General features: G+C 38.9%; 2 protein-coding genes across 3 annotated transcripts; both read right to left on the bottom strand.

Moving 5' to 3' along the window:
* Nucleotides 1-470: 470 nt before the first annotated feature.
* LOC129740218 (uncharacterized) lies at nt 471-1,419 on the bottom strand. The gene is made up of 2 exons (XM_055731833.1): nt 992-1,419; nt 471-932 (listed from the first exon to the last, which is right to left on the bottom strand). Exons 1-2 carry the CDS (start codon nt 995-997, stop codon nt 579-581), a joined length of 360 nt encoding a protein of 119 aa, XP_055587808.1. The 5' UTR covers nt 998-1,419; the 3' UTR covers nt 471-578.
* Nucleotides 1,420-1,969: 550 nt separating this feature from the next.
* Nucleotides 1,970-8,911, bottom strand: LOC129740214 (uncharacterized). 2 transcript variants are annotated; one of them, XM_055731827.1, is made up of 5 exons: nt 8,548-8,911; nt 7,504-7,884; nt 7,081-7,446; nt 5,910-7,022; nt 1,970-3,109 (listed from the first exon to the last, which is right to left on the bottom strand). In XM_055731827.1, the coding sequence occupies exons 4-5, from the start codon at nt 6,466-6,468 to the stop codon at nt 2,955-2,957; spliced, it is 714 nt and encodes a 237-aa protein (XP_055587802.1). In that variant the 5' UTR covers nt 6,469-7,022; nt 7,081-7,446; nt 7,504-7,884; nt 8,548-8,911; the 3' UTR covers nt 1,970-2,954. The 2 variants fall into 2 exon arrangements, with proteins under 2 accessions (XP_055587802.1, XP_055587803.1); XM_055731828.1 differs by lacking the exon at nt 7,504-7,884.
* Between the last annotated feature and the right edge of the window lie 7,302 nt (nt 8,912-16,213).

The following is a 16,213-nucleotide window of genomic DNA, read 5'->3' as shown; positions in this document are numbered from 1 at the left end:
TCACATGAGTTTGACAGATGCATGAACGCTTAGCATTATGGTTCGAGAACAGTTGTACGACTATTAATAAAATTGAAGTAAATCGTTAAACCATTCATTCGCCTTTCCTGATACCATCGCTTATTCACAATGAAGTTAATTTTAAGTTCTTATCGTTGTCGAAGTAAAGTTTAAAATAATAGCTACGTTTACAGAAACAATCACTTTTTTTGGAGTCGTAGATGTATCGTAGTGGCTATTTGAAATATAGTTTTTTAGTATGCGGGAATACTTTTTATTAGTGAGCGCAAAATTTTGCGCGTATAGTTTAGCGTCCCGATAAATTTTATAGGAATTTCCAATGAAAGTTATTCAATCGTAATTTGATAAAAATGATTATTCTAGACAATGAAATGAAAGTAATCCGTTCTTCTTTCGAATTTAAATAGATTTGTTATAAAAAATGAAACATCTGGGGCTTAATTGTAGCATTATAATATTTTATTGATCATTTCCAACATCAATTCCACTCTGATTCATTGTGACCCACCTGAGCCGCTTCCGCCGCCTGGTGCGCTTCCGTTTTGGGAGAAAAAATGCTAATTCCGCGGCCGCGGCTGGTTCACTTCTTGTGGTGAAGATGAAAAGGAAGATGCTGCTGCGTTGATGGTCTCTTCCACCGGAAAGCAGGTAGTGCTGCGATGGAACGCTTCCGGCGAATGTCCGATGTTGGATATGCTGATGTTGCCTCTGGTGGTGATGTTGGCGTAGGCGGTACGATCGGTGGTGACTGAATGGTGTCTGGTTGTAATCGTCGCTGAGGAACTGGCAGACTGATGGTGTTTTCTTCCACCAGAGTGATGTTTACTGCTGCTGCTGTTGATAAAGTGGTGCTGGCTGTTTGTCTGGCCGGATAGTGGAGTTTTCCCTTGCATCTGCCGTACTTTGTCGAGCTGTGCGGAGGGTAGAAAAATTGAAAATTTTCGTTTAACAAAAAGTTTTCTCTACTTACCTTCATCGCTTGTGTTGTTTACGGCCTGAGGGCTTTTATTTTTCATTTGTTGGTTTTCATCCGGAATCGTACGAGTCCATATGTCTCGTGTTTTTTTTTTTCGACGACAGCAGCAGCCTACATTACACTCATGATGCGCGATATTGCGGCTGGACCTCGACTATCTGGACAAATGTTCAAGATTTTAAATCCATCTCAAGCGCTTCAGTTTAGATGACGCTCTAGCTGTTGCTGCCATGGTTCATCAGATTTGCTCCACCACATTTTTCCCGACAGTGGTAGATCTGCTGAGCCCAAAATATCATCCATAATTTCATTTGCGTATTTAAGGCGATCAGCGACAGAATCTCTTCAGGCCCGTCAAATTGATGCAATGTAACCACTGATAAGCTGATATAATTCCCCCTGCGTAGGAGAAAAATTTTCATCGCCCAGAGCTCCTGGCGCCAACTAGCTCCTCATTCCCTAAGCTTCGTTTCCCGATCATGTAATGATACCAATAGCTAAATCTCGATTTTTTCGTAAATCATTAAATTTTCATTTGACAATTCGAAAATATTTTTTATGAAGAGTTTTGTAACTCAGTAAGATTAAATTTTAGTTTCAATGTATCGGATCAACTCCATTCTCATTGAAGGAGAGTGTATGATCTTTTGAAAATTTTATCCAAAGGGAAAATTAGAAGAAATTTCATATGATCTAAAAAGTATTTTATCTAATAAAATGCCAAGACTAAATCGTTCACCAGGAGATCCTTTTTTAAAGAACTGTGACTTTTTTCCTCAATAAGATAAAGAACATTTTCGCATTGAAAGTCATTGAATCTAAAATTTTTATTCATTTGCTTTAGATTCATTCTTAAAAACTGTTAAACTTTAATTCAATTATAATGCGAAATTATTTTTTAAATTTTAATATACTATTAATTGGAATAGTTTTTTTTTAATATGAAGAATTGCATTTCATATGCAGGCACGTTTCAAATTTTGTTCCTCAAATTCAAAGCTCAATGAATCTAGTACATTTCAACCATCGGGACCTTTTTTCACTGGGAGGAAAACATAACAAAAATTGAACACCATAGCAACTTATACTTTTGCACGCAGAAAAATTGAAGCAGGCTAAAAATGCTTGGTAGATAATAAAATTTCTATATATTTTTCTACGTGTCATTAGAACACATGGAGTAATTTTTGAATGCTAGCGCCCCATCACAACTAGTGTATTAATCACTTACTAAGCAGTTAAGACACAAACCTTTGGTTGATGGGAATGTGGTTCAGAGTTATATCAGTTTATCAGTGATGTAACTTCAGCCAGTCAAATCCGTCTGGGCCTAACGGTTTCTTTTCATGAAAAACCATTAGACATCGGGCCAGATCATGTCCTAGATGATTTAGATGTGGTGGAATAGGGTAAACGCGTCCTCGAAAATCTATATTTTGTGGAAGCCAGAATACCCGTTTGCGGAAATGATTGGCTGGCGAAAGTCTATAAATAGCATCGCACCACAAACTGTACATATCACCCTGCTTTCGTTTGTGGGAGATTTTCTTGCTCAACATATCGAATTTGTCATAATTAGACATTTCGTTCCGTGGTTTCAACTCTTCTATCCGTGGTAGAGAACTTGGTGGCTCAGGAACATTCCTTCATTTATTCTCCACGGAATACTGCCTAATTAGTTCAATGAATCTAAAGTTGGGTACATATCTTGTTTTTTAACATTGGCTATCCTTTCAGTTTGCTGGTGTGCTTGCTGTGACAAACGAATTAATTCTGATTTGGCCAGTATGTACCCACCATTCTCTGGTGTGCTCCACGGCTGAGGAGGGCACAACATCGGAACTAAGTTGACATCGAATTTCAAAGTGTCCTGTTGTGATTCACGGAACAGATTGACCAGCACTGGAATCAATATTATAATCTGTTGTCGTTCAAGTGGTTCCGAAGTTGAATCGAATTAGACCTCGGTTTTGGCCGCACACTCCATACAAACGTAGGAGGAACCATATTCCGGAGCTAGAAACATCGGCTTTCGAGCATCTGTGCATCTCGCCTCCGCGATAAAATTGAAGACACATCCGGCAGGAAGTAACTCCCGTGATTTGGCCTCCGCTGAAATAAGCAAAAAAAAATATTAGCAAATGAATGGTAACCCAAGTAACACAGATTATGCCAACTAGCATTAGGAAGTTTTATTATGGTTTTATTATGGCATTTTTTTGTGCAGCTCGTTTTATGGCGGTTTTATTATGGTCATGCAGAATGCTTATAATTTTTTTTCGACCATATGTTTTTAGATGGTTTCGAAAACCCTAATAAAACTTTTATTAAACATGCTGTTTTAGTTATTTTGAAAGAGTTGTGAATGCTTTTTTTAAACTATAATAAAACACAAACCTAGAAGTTTGCTCCAAGCTTTCTTTTGCATGTTCTATAATAGCACTCAGTGCATGATTATTAAACCGCCATAAAACTTAGTGACAGTTCTCGATCAAGATGTCAAAACAGGACACGCTCAGATTAGATCGCACATATTTGAATTGGAACTCCCATTTTTACACATTTTTGGTAAGTTATGCGTGTTGGCTTTGAGTTAAAATTTAAAAAAAATACATCTTTGAAAACTTGAAATCACCAAAAGTGATATGAATATCTTTACAATATGAGTATTGAGTGAAAGGGCCCAAATAGTAGGAAAAAAATTGTTGCTTGACGCCATCATTAATTCAAGATGGCGGCTTCCGCTTTTATTTTCAAAGCTGTAAATTACTGAAAATATCGTGAAACCTTCACAATATGGTTATTAGGTGAAAGTAATAAACGAGTAGAAGTCAAATTTCGTTGCCCGTCGCCATCTTAAATCCAAGATGGCGGCTACCACTCAACTTGAAAATACTGTAAATGACTGAAAATCGCATAAAACCTATATTATAGGAAGTTGAAAGAAATCATCCGGTAGAAGTTGAATTTCGCTATCTGACGCCATCTTGAAATCCAAGATGGTGGCTTCCGCTAAACTTTAAAATGTAGTAAATGACTTAAAATGACATGAAACCCAGGTGGTAGTGGGTGGAAGGGCTTAACGAGTAGAAGCCGAATATTGCTATCTTACGCCATCTTGAAATCCAAGATGGCAGCTTTCTATAAACTTTAAAAATGCTCTAAATCATTGAATATCGCATGAAACCTCCAAAATATGGGTGTTTGTCAATTGGGATAAGCTATAAAAAGTTTATTTTTGCATTCTGTCGCTATCTTGAAATCCAAGATGGTGGCTTCAGCTGAACTTAAAAATACTGTAAATGAATGAAAATAGCATGAAACTCCCAAATATATTGTATTGGGTGCTAAGGCTAAATGATAGAAGTCAAATATCTCTTTTCGCATTTCTCAGAAAATCTGTAAGTGACTGAAAATCCCACAAAAACCACCATAATACAGACCCCATTCGTTTTTGGCAACATCGAATTTGGCACATGTGCCTAAATCAGACGGTAAACAGAAACAACATAACCTTATAGTTTTCGCTAGAATAAGACCAATACAATTTAAACATAATAGCATGATAGGAATAATAGAATTACATAAATGGCAAAAAAAAAATCAAAAACTATAAACAAAACAAGAAAAGTGCTAAATGCATTAGAAACATAATGAAAAAATAATAAAAGTGATTTAAAATGATCTAAATTGTCTTAAAATAGTAGTTTTAATGTAGTATTACGTGAAAAAAGTTGTGTTCAAGCGATTTTCATTGATTAACAATATTTTAAATTCAGTGGAAGCTGCCATCTTGGATTTCACGATGGCGTCGGAAAGAAAAAAATCGACTTCTAGTTTAGCCCTTTCACCCAATACCCGTATAGTGGTGGTTTAATGCGACTTTTTGTCAGCATTAAGCATTAAAAGTTGAGCGGATGCCGCCATCTTGGATTTCAAGATGGCGTCTGATAGCTAAATTCAACTTCTACTCGTTTAGCCCTTTCACCCGATACCCATTTTGTTGGGGTTTCATGCGATTTCAAGTCATTTACACCATTTTAAAGTTCAGCGGAAGCCGCCATCTTGGATTTCAAGATGGCGTCAGACAACGAAATTTGACTTCAACTCATGATTTATTCCACGGGTCATTCAAAACCAATCCCTTTTCATTCAAAAAGTCTGTCCTCATTTACTGTACTAATGATTAACAACTCAGAAATGAGGAACTCAACCTTAGCGTGTAATTGGTTGGCTTGCGAGAGAAACGTCAAATCGTAGCTTTTTTTGGGGTCATCATTAAACCATAATAAAACTATGAATTGACTCACGCCATGTTGGTTGCAAAATCGAAGGGCACAAAATGACGCCATGTTGATGGATTCACAATGCAAGCATTGGAAAATATTTTTTCAGGCCTTTTTCCATCAATTCCATCATGATTGACCATCAGATTTAACGAGGCGCATTTATTTTAAGATACTATTTCATATACATTTTACCTAAAATCTTGACTGGCAGTAGAAAAGAAGCTCAATATATGGTAAAAACATTGGTTTTTTAGCTATTAATTTTACCAGATCATATCTGAATAATGCAATCATCATTCATCATCCATTATGGTTGCTGAAAAAAATAAAAAAAAACTCCGAGAACTGACAGAACCGAAAAAAAAACAAAAATTTCTAACATGTTTTATAATAGCTTTTTAAAAGCTTTGGTGACCAATATTGATGACCAACAATTATATGTCTTGATGACGTTTCTAGGGTAGGGCCAAATAGCCTGATTTTGGCTTTATTAGAGTCCAGGTGATGTTATAGAATGCGCTTTAGCTTTTTATGAAGATTAATGCGATAGTCCAAACGATATTTTGCTGACCATAATAAAGCTAAAATTGTTACTTGGGAACTGTGCTGCAGACGTAACCAACCTATCGGCAAACAGCGCCGGTTACAGGTACTTGTGAAAATCAATTCACCATCAGGATGTTCATCTAGCGAAGGAATCGGAATCTGATCTTCCGATCTACGACGGTTCATGGTGCTGGAACCTTCCAATGGCGATTGTCGATCACTAGCACCGCCCTCCAGAAGCATCCTCTTGAGAAGAGATGGCGATGAGTTGGGATGATTGTTTGGCCCTTGATGGAGCAACATCTGCTGAAGCAGTGACGATTGTGGTGGCACAACTTCGAGTTCTGCTTCGAGCGTTTCGATCGGAAGCTGGTTTTTGGTTGTATCCTCAAATTTTGTTGGAACCGGTTCCAATTCACCCGAACCAGTCGAACTTGTTCTACCGGGTTCTCGACATTGAAGAAGGATAATTCTCAGTATAGATGAACCCCCGGGATCTTCTTGCCTGACTACTTGAGCGGGTTCTTCCTGCTGTAGTGGCTCGGGATTAGGATCAATCTCGTCTACCGGAAGTGATTCCTGTTTCACCTTCACTATCTTCGAAGAGTCTGCGTTGAGATTTAAGAATTTTGTCATTCTTGAGACAATGCTGTCGATAATGATAGAATTTCTCCTATTGCTAAAACTTTGCCGATTTGCTCTAGTAGTGCTTCAGGAATTTTATCCGAATCGACAAATTCGTCCGGTTCTAGCACCCCATCCGCTGCAGCTTTCGCCGGTGTAGTGCTTTCGTTTTGACTAAAGTTACGAAGCTGTTGTCAAACTTCGGCCCGCAGCTTCTGACGGGCGTGAGTTTTCAGGGCAGTTTCATACTTGCTGTCTGGGTTGTTCATCGTTTGCTTCTAACTATATTTGTTCATCGTGATCAATTGATTGATGAGCTTTTTAGTGATTTTTTCGGCACTGCGCTCGATTGTCAGTACCGGTCGGATTCCTGCAGCAAAAGGATTCTCACGTTGCCCGCGAAGCGTTAACGGGCTCACTGAGAGATCCATAAATGAAAGCTTGAAGCCAACGGGGTTCCCTTTCTCTGCGACGTTCCTCACATAAAACTTTCGGATTTCATTTTTCGCTCATTTAGGGTCAGCCGTGCTCGATCAGTAGCTCTTGGGCTGGGAAATTGAGTTGGCCTACAAAAAAAAAATGCTAAAAATCAACAAATCACAAAAATAAATCATAATTACCTACCTTCCTCTAAGGTTTGATCCAGCAGCAAAATATGCTGCAGTTGCTCGGTAAGCACCCCCGGTTGCTGCAAATTGGTGAGTCGCAGTTTTTTGCTCAGGTCAAAGCCAAGCAGATGGTGTGCCAGATTAAGGGGTGCTCTGCTTCGGCAAACACTCCTGCAGCCGGTCGACGATGGCTTTCTTGTACTGCAGCTCCAAACAAACGGAGCCTGTTTCGCGCTGCTGCTCCTGTAGTTCCTAATTACATCCAACGTCATCCTCCGAGGTTACTGCTTCGATTTCCAAGAACTCGGCCAAACTCTTTCGGATTTCATTTTGGGTCAGCCGTGCTCGATTAGTAGCTCTTGGGCTGGGGAATTGAGTTGGCCTACACAAAAACAAATGTTAAAAAAAAAAATCACAAAACTAAATCATAAATACCTACCTTCCTCCAAGGTTTGATCCAGCAGCAAAATATGCTGCAGTTGCTCGGTAAGCACCCCCGGTTGCTGCAAATTGGTGAGTCGCAGTTTTTTGCTCAGGTCAAAGCCAAGCAGATGGTGTGCCAAATTAAGGGGTGCTCTGCTTCGGCAAACACTCCTGCAGCCGGTCGACGATGGCTTTCTTGTACTGCAGCTCCAAACAAACGGAGCCTGTTTCGCGCTGCTGCTCCTGTAGTTCCTGATCACATCCAACGTCATCCTCCGAGGTTACTGCTTCGCTTTCCAAGCACTCGACCAAACTCTTTCGGATTTCATTTTGGGTGTGCTCGTTTTGGGTCAGCCGTGCTCGATTAGTAGCTCTTGGGCTGGGGAATTGAGTTGGCCTACAAAAAAACAAATCTAGCGTAACATTTAAAAAGGGCGAAACTAGCAGTTAGCTCGAAACGAGAAAAACGCGTTTGAAAATTCGGAACACCTATTCAAATCCTATTTATAAAATCGACCACTTTTTGTTCAACAAAATCAAGAAATGTGCATTATATTCTCTTACTGTTCGATGGTTATCAAGAACTTTAACTTTTTTCACGTAATTTAAGAGATTTTCGAGTTTCGCCCTATTAATGTTTTCGATTTCAGTTACGCCTGCAAGTTTCGCCCAATTGATCGGCCGTTTTTGTTTTGGTTTTGAAGTTACGCCCATTCATCCTACACGCAAAAACTAATTAAGCCGTTTTGTCACACACGGTCAACTCAGTTACGCCTTTTGGCTCTACACGAAGAGAAAAATTCACTCCATTTTGAATAGGCGTAACTTCACGTTCCAACGAAAATGCATCAACAGGAAGTTTCGCCCAATTAAATGTTATCAATTTTTTGAAAGTTTTAAGTAATTTTAAGATGAAACCGCGTTTGATAGGTAAAGTGCAACCGCGTGCATCCGGAATGACCGTTAACTCGATTTGTTTACATTTGGCAGTTTCGCCCTTTTGAAATGTTACGCTAGAAATGTTAAAAAAAAATCACAAAACTAAATCATAAATACCTACCTTCCTCCAAGGCTTGATCCAGCAGCAAAATATGCTGCAGTTGCTCGGGAAGCACCCCCGGTTGCTGCAAATTGGTGAGAAGCAGTTCTTTGCTCAGGTCAAAGCCAAGCAGATGGTGTGCCAGATTGGGGGGTGCTCTGCTGCCGCAAACACCCCGCAGCCGGACGACGATGGCTTTCTTGTACTGCAGCTCCAAACAAACGGAGCCTGTTTCGCGCTGCTGCTTCTGTAGTTTTTATTTGTCTGCGTTTACACGACTTTGATAGACACTAATAATCACAAGTGTGAGCCTGCTAGTAAGGAACTTACAAAACGATCGAGTCGGTGCGAATTGTTTGTAAATTTATTAGATTGCAAAATATAAATACTATTTTTAAATAAACATGTGAAAATTAATGGATTTTCTAATATATTTGATTAGGATTATTAGGATCATGATATTCATTAGATTTTCCTATACTTTTTAGTATGTTTTTCATCAACAAAATACACTTGTAGATTTTATTGGATTTTCCAATAACTTGTACAGGATAAATCATTACTTTGTATTTGAGCGATTAACTTTAAAAATTACTGAAATCACCCAGTAAATTTTATTTCCAGATTTGGTTCAGTGTACAGCTGAAAAGGTAAGCAACCTGGGAAGAAAAGCAACACAAAGTTTCACAGCTCGATTCGCGATTACTCTGCTAGTGAAGAAAAAGTGGTAAAAAGTTCACTCTTCTGGTCGCCATTGCGCTCGTGTTGTTCCTGTTCGTTCTTGGCTGAATATTTCGTCGCGGATTTATAAGCTGCTGCCGGATACTTCAATCTCCAGACATCAGAAACCCGTAAGATTTCGCAAGAAAAACCCAGGAAAAGCTGACGGAAGTTTCGCGCAGGATTCTAGAAGGCGATAAGCAACCAATCGGTTGAACCCACACCGTCGAAATCGAAATTGATTTGGGCCAGCGCCGACCCAAGTGGTGCAAGGAAAAGTGTTCCAAGACCCCAAAATGGGGTATTTATTGGGAGCTGAAAGCCGATGGTACACAGAATCGCGCGTGCCCAAGCCTGCTTCGGTCATCCGATGACAACATTGGTCGCTGTAGAGAAAAGGTGAAGAAGGAAAGGAACAAGTAAGTACTGGCGCTATTCAGAAGGAAAAAGAAGAAGCTACGGTAAAGTAAGAAGAAAAATAAGAAGCAGACAAATAGGAAGAAGAAGCAGCAGTAACGAACGAAGAAGAGAAGAGGCGGAATCATGATGAATCTAGATATGGTGGTCTCACTTTGGTAGACGAGGGTTGGATGCGGAGGAGGGGGCGAAACGCAGCCGAAATTTAACAGCTGGCTGGAATGTCAGGTGCTCTGATTTTCGTAGAACACGGAGTTTTGCCAATCATCAAGATATTGCTAAGACAAAGATTTCGCCTTGATTTCTGCAAATTTAATTACTTGTTTTTTTTTTGTCCTCTTATTACACCACGCCCTATCCTCCCTCGAACATTTCTTGCCTGATATAACGCTGGTTCAATACCATGTCTGCTAGTATATGCGGACGATCTTCTCTTCTTGTGTAGATTGGAAGAAGAAGCAGAGCAGCTCGTAGACGTGTTATGACCACTTCTAGCGTCAATCGGGCCGGGAATCAACACCCCTACAACAAAGATAATCGTCAGGGATCCATTTGTGATCGACAATATCTCAAAATGCTTCTTTGGGAAGTATGAGCTCCCTAGTTTCGTCCATTAGGGTTCTGGGTGCGACGATTACAAGCATTCCCACAAAACAACTCACAACTGTAGAATGAATAAAATAGGCTTACAAATCGTTCCATCAGCTATGTGAATTCCTAAAACACAAACTCCCTTGGGAAACAGTAAGGAAATTATACCATGCCACTGTTACCCTAGTGGTCACATATCCGTTGGAAGTCGTAACCCTTATAAAACGAAACAGATCATCATTAAGGCATATGGAAGAAAATATGCTTCTGATTCTCAAAACTCTATGCAAAAACGAAGAGGAATCAGAAACCCCAAATGAGAACAACTCGATCCTTGAATCCCCACATATACCTCCAAATTGGATTGCAGGGCGAACAATTAACAATAAGATCAGAATCGCTCGAATAAAATACTACGGTCATATCGTAAAAAGCCCAGAAGAAGGTATCTTAAAAAATGCCTTGAGGTACTAAGTACTTTTCAGTAAAAAATAGGTAGACCAGCTTTTACCTGGAAAATGTGCATACGCCAAGACATCGGAAGAAGCGGGATACCGATCAACATCTGGCAAGAACGAGCGGAAAACAATCACAGGATGGATGAACAGACAAAACAACTATACGATAAAATGATTGAATCGGAGTATGAAATGTCAAGTGACTCCGATGAGGACAGTGATGCAAGCTTGCTGTTACCATCAGTATTTCTATAGACTGACGAACCACGTGGCAAATGTAAACAATAACAGAGAGTGGAAAGTGATAGAGAACGTCAATTCGCTATTGTTTAAGAATCGACGAAGAGTGAATTCGTAGTGTTCACTGGAATTGTTACCAGTTGAACAGATAGAGAATCATTAGGAAAGTATTGCCAATAAGACGGATGGATAATCCGATATATCAATCACTATTTTAACCTAACCTTTTATAAGACTTGGCATGAATAAATATGAACTTGTTATCAGTTTCCGATACAAAATAGTATTCCGTTTGATTTTGCTATCACAACAATTATGCATATATTGGTGTGTGATTTTAGCACGATGGGGCGAGGTACCTAATGAAATCACTGATATAATTGAGTATGTCTGGTCGTCTTGATTGCATTCAGTAGTTACACTATCACAGTTTCAAAATAATTAGGGAACCCCTGTGATAGCAAGGATCAGTCTTCAACGGACTATTATTTGGCTGTCACATATAATGCACCAAAACAGCGTTACATGTACCTAGCTTTCCCCGCGGTGAGAAGTTTTGGTCTCAAAAGGGCCATATGATTTCTCACAAGCTGCCGCATACAAAAAATAAAGTGTATCGAGTATTGAAAAAAAAAATGTCCTGCAAAATCAACACTTTTATATTTATGAGATCCGAAGAAGTTCATTACATTAATATTTTAATAAAATATACGTGAATTGCATGTAGCAGAACAAATCCCTTTTGACATTCGATGTACGCTTTTTCACAAACAACTCATATAAAAATTAAGTGAATTCTGCTTGCTGCGCGAGATCTGTTTGCTGTCTGGAATTCACGTAGGTTCTACGTGATTTTCATGGTGGCAAAAATGCATGTACATTTTCACGTAGCGTTAATGTGAAGAATTTTTTTTGGCTAGGAATTTACCACTTCGAGGAAGAGTTCTTTCAGTGAACAGTAAAGTTAAATATGTCACTATAATTTATCGACCTTATGGGTGAAAAGTGATGTCCTTTTTAGTAGGGACATCTAAGATTATGAAATTTTAAAGATGGATAGAACGCTAGAAGATGAAATGAAAGATGGTGAAAATGAGCGGGTAGAATTTATTGAGAATCATTATCATCACATATAAAATATTTGTTCCACACGGGCCTTGTTGGCAATTGGGTGCACTGGTCCAGCTCAAGCGCCGCGCCATTATACGTCGGCGCCTTCGACTGCAGTTCAGCGGCGAGCTGGTTGACGTTTTCTTGATCAGCGACGGATGACAGGACGATATCCGGTGAAAAGTTCGCAGACTCCAGATCGTTTTCTTATACTAAATTATTAATTATTTACCCTACCTAAAAATTGGAATATTAGCCTATTAATTCATACATACCTAGTGACCTACTAAAAACTATAGTGTAAGTTCTGTTGTAGACAGTGCCGTTTCTGATACTGCTTTTCGCGTCATTCAGGTTTGCCAAATCCACGTCACATGCAAAGACGCATGTTCAATTATCTCCTTTCCGTCCACAGCATTTGGCCTGTCCGCGAGTTCCGGTCGACGGAACTGTTAAAATAGTAGCGCTAGGAAATTCCATAGTTAAGGCAGGTTTAAAGAAATCCACGTTGCATGCAAAGACGGGTGTTGAACTATTTCTTTTCCGTCCTCCCCGCATAATCAATTACAATATATAGAGAATATTCTATATTGTCTCTAAACGTTATCGTTTATTGTAAAGTGAACAGTATATGTACAATAACACAGACCATATTAACAATCTGTATTATGATTATCTGTTAAAGTACCATATGGGGAAAGGGCTGTTAAGCATGTTTACCATTCAAAAAGAGCGATTTTTTCGAACAAATATTTCATGCTACATTATTGGATACGGTTAAAATATCATCCACTTTTGGCGAGCAAAACAATCTACCTGAATGTTCTAGCTACGTTGGAATACAAAATCATAGATTTCATCAACTTCAATGGATATAGTTTGCTTATAGTAGTTTGTAGTAAAAATAACGCTCAATCATACGTTCCGCATATTGTAAAATATTTTTAAAAAGAGCTTCCCTGTACCATAACCAATATAGTTCCAATTCTTTCCCACAAAAAATAAAATAAAATTAAAAAATTTAAATGTTGAGATTTTTATTTTTTATTTCTGATATTATACATGGATTATACAATCTTACCTATTTGTGCAGATCTGCATTGTTCAGCCTTTCAGTAGATTTTTTTTCCGCTCTCCGCTCAGCAGAGATCTTTGTTTCTGTAATTTCATTAGTTTTATTTAATCTCACTAGTTTTTATCGATAATATAATATAGTTTTACTTACTTTTCGCGTTCTGTGTGTTTTTCTCAGCGTGATTCTTTTTTTTCGGAGCCATTTTGAACACAGTTTTCAGTTCCGAACCTGGCGTGGGGTTGCCGACACAAATTTTAACGAAGTGAAGTGAAAATTAGCAGATGCTGAACCCAAGAGCGAAAAAATGCATAAGCTCACAACTACATCTTAAAATAACAATATTAGTTAGTATCCGCAAGAGGTGAAATGATAACGACTTGTCTAACTCATACAATGTTGTCAATGTTGTTTTTTTTTTAATTTAATGTCTAATGCTAAGAAAATATAAGGAAACTTTGTCGTACACTGTTAGAGTCCTGGATAAGGTCCAGAGACAATATTCAAAGGTTGCAAATTTTTATTCTCTTATTATACTATACTTACTAAATCATATATCATATTGTCACTGTCACTGATACGATCCTGTCATAATTTATTGAGGTAATAAAATTTTGAACATGTATAATGAAATGATACTTGGAAGATATTTCATACTGGTACTGCTACCAATATATTAAGTTAATAGTTAGTACTATATCCCCAACTGTTTTTAATTATGCGGGTCAGCATTTTGCCAGTCAAATTAAGCGTGCTCCGGTTGTCGGAATGATCAGAAGAGCTAGGGAACTGTAGTGGACAGTGCCGCTAAAAATATCGCCTTTGAAGCACTCAGGTTTGCTAAAGCAACGTCGCATGCAAAGACGAATGCGCTCAAACTTTCCTTTTCCGTTCACAGCATTTGGCAAGTCCGATTTAACGTTCAGGTTGACGGAATTATTAGAATAAGAATCGCACCGAATTATGTAAGTTACAATTTTTCTTATTCTTTATTATATCCCTAAACTGATTCTTAAATAAAATTACAGCTTAAAGCTGTCTGTAAAGCTGCTGAAAAGATCGGCGTTCGATTACTCCTCCGCAACCCGTAACAAACTTTAAGATAATTTGGTCTTCTTGCCACGAAATGACAACCGTGGGAAACGACGCGCCAACGCCAGTTACCATCCCGGAAGAGGAATTTAATTGTGTCGCCTGCGACCGACCGGATTCCGTTGCTAACCTAGTGCAGTGTGACGTGTGCGATGATTGGTGGTCAATAGAAAATCGCCCATGGACCTGTCGAAAGTGTCTTGCAGCTATTAGCGTTCGGAGTGGTGCAACATCATCGGGTACGCGCTCAAAAAAAATTCAACTGCAACTGCAACATCTAGCTGAGAATCGAGAACTTGAGCAGAGAGCGCTAGATATCCGTCTAGAAGCTACCCAAGCAACCAAAAGTCGCGTTTTTACTTAAAGATGGAACTCCGAAGTTCACATTTGGCTGAAAAAATGTTTTACGGGAACTTCAGGTGACTCTTGTCGCGTAAAAGTTACTCAGGAACTTCCATCGCCCTTTGAAAGGTTAAACTATCGATAACAGAACTTCTAGGCGCTTTCAATGGAACTTCTTTCAAGAAGGTCGATAACGTTCGCGTAACATTCCAAAACGCACCATTATGATACTTGAAGGTGTTTTAAAGAACCTATATGGGAAATCTAAGCGACATGTCAAAAATGTTTTTCAAGAAGGTCGATAACGTTCGCGTAACATTCTAAAGCGCACCATTAAGATACTTGAAGGTGTTTTAAAGAACCTATATCGGAATTCTAAGCGACATGTCATAAATGTTTTTCAAGAAGGTCGATAACGTTCGCGTAACATTCTAAGGCGCACCATTAAGATACTTGAAGGTGTTTTAAAGAACCTATATATTTTGTCATGGTATTTGTTTTGTTTATATCTGTACTGATATTTACAAATGGAATTCAAGATTTTTTCGAATTTTTCTTATGAATGTTAAATAAGATATTCGAATAAATTTTGATGATGCGAATTTTTGTTTTGATTCATATTGTGTACTGAAAGTCCTTTGAACGAAATAAGGTACCTTCTATTGACCAACCCACTCAATCATCTCAAATGACATTAAGTTTAAATACTAATCATTACAGTGGCAATTGGCTATTGATGGATTGGTCGAGAGGCTGGTGAGTTTCATTGCAACCTAGAGAGCAGCGGTTCAATTCTCTAGGCGTGTAAGCAGCTTTTGTAATCAAAACAATATAATCAAAATCAATGAGATAGACCATGATAGACCGGCAACCTAGCAATCTGACATGTGGTTGTCAGAGCAATCTGTCACTCGGATTTTTTTTCGGCGCGTAGAAGTTTCTTGACATTCTCTTAGAAGCTGAATAGCGTTCTCTACAGCCACCTAAACGAACTTGAAAGTAGCTTTAAGAACTTAAATTTTGGGCCGATTAGCATTCTGTTCAGACACAAACGAGAGCTCATTAAGCTTCTATGGAACCTTTTTAAGGGAATTCTGGTTGCTTGGGTATTCAGGCCGAAAAGAATCTAGTTGACACACGATATAAACTCCTACAATCTACGATCAGTGAAGAAGACGAATCAAGTGTCCGAAGTCGAATCAGCCGTCAAATTACCGCGGAATGGCTAGATCAAATCTCATCAACTGAAAACTCGCCTGACGGTCCAATCCTTCCCAGTCCTGGAATTGCTTCTGTCATTCAAGGATTGTCATCAACTGAAGTACAAAGGAAAGAATTCAACTGGAACGGGAAGCTAACTCCACGGAATAGTTTTGACCCTCAATCTGGAGAATGTTCTACAATCGAACACAGCGACAAAGCAACAGCCTGCACCAATAGGTGGAGTATTAACCAGGATTCCGGAAGCAGAAAAACGTGAATCGTCGAATTCAAAACCGGACGTAGAAGTCTTGTGTCAGCTACTCACAGTATGTTTGGCTCTAAACCAACGTCCGAAACAAGATCATGTTTTGGAATCAGCCCGTCAAAACTCGCCTACTCCTGTTCCCACCACGACAACTGACAACCCGGAGAATCCAGCAAA

Source organism: Uranotaenia lowii, chromosome 1 (genome assembly GCF_029784155.1).
Source record: "Uranotaenia lowii strain MFRU-FL chromosome 1, ASM2978415v1, whole genome shotgun sequence".
Taxonomy (NCBI): domain Eukaryota; kingdom Metazoa; phylum Arthropoda; class Insecta; order Diptera; family Culicidae; genus Uranotaenia; species Uranotaenia lowii.
The sequence above is the reverse complement of the archived record's forward strand: the minus strand, read 5'-3'. Positions and strand labels throughout refer to the sequence as shown.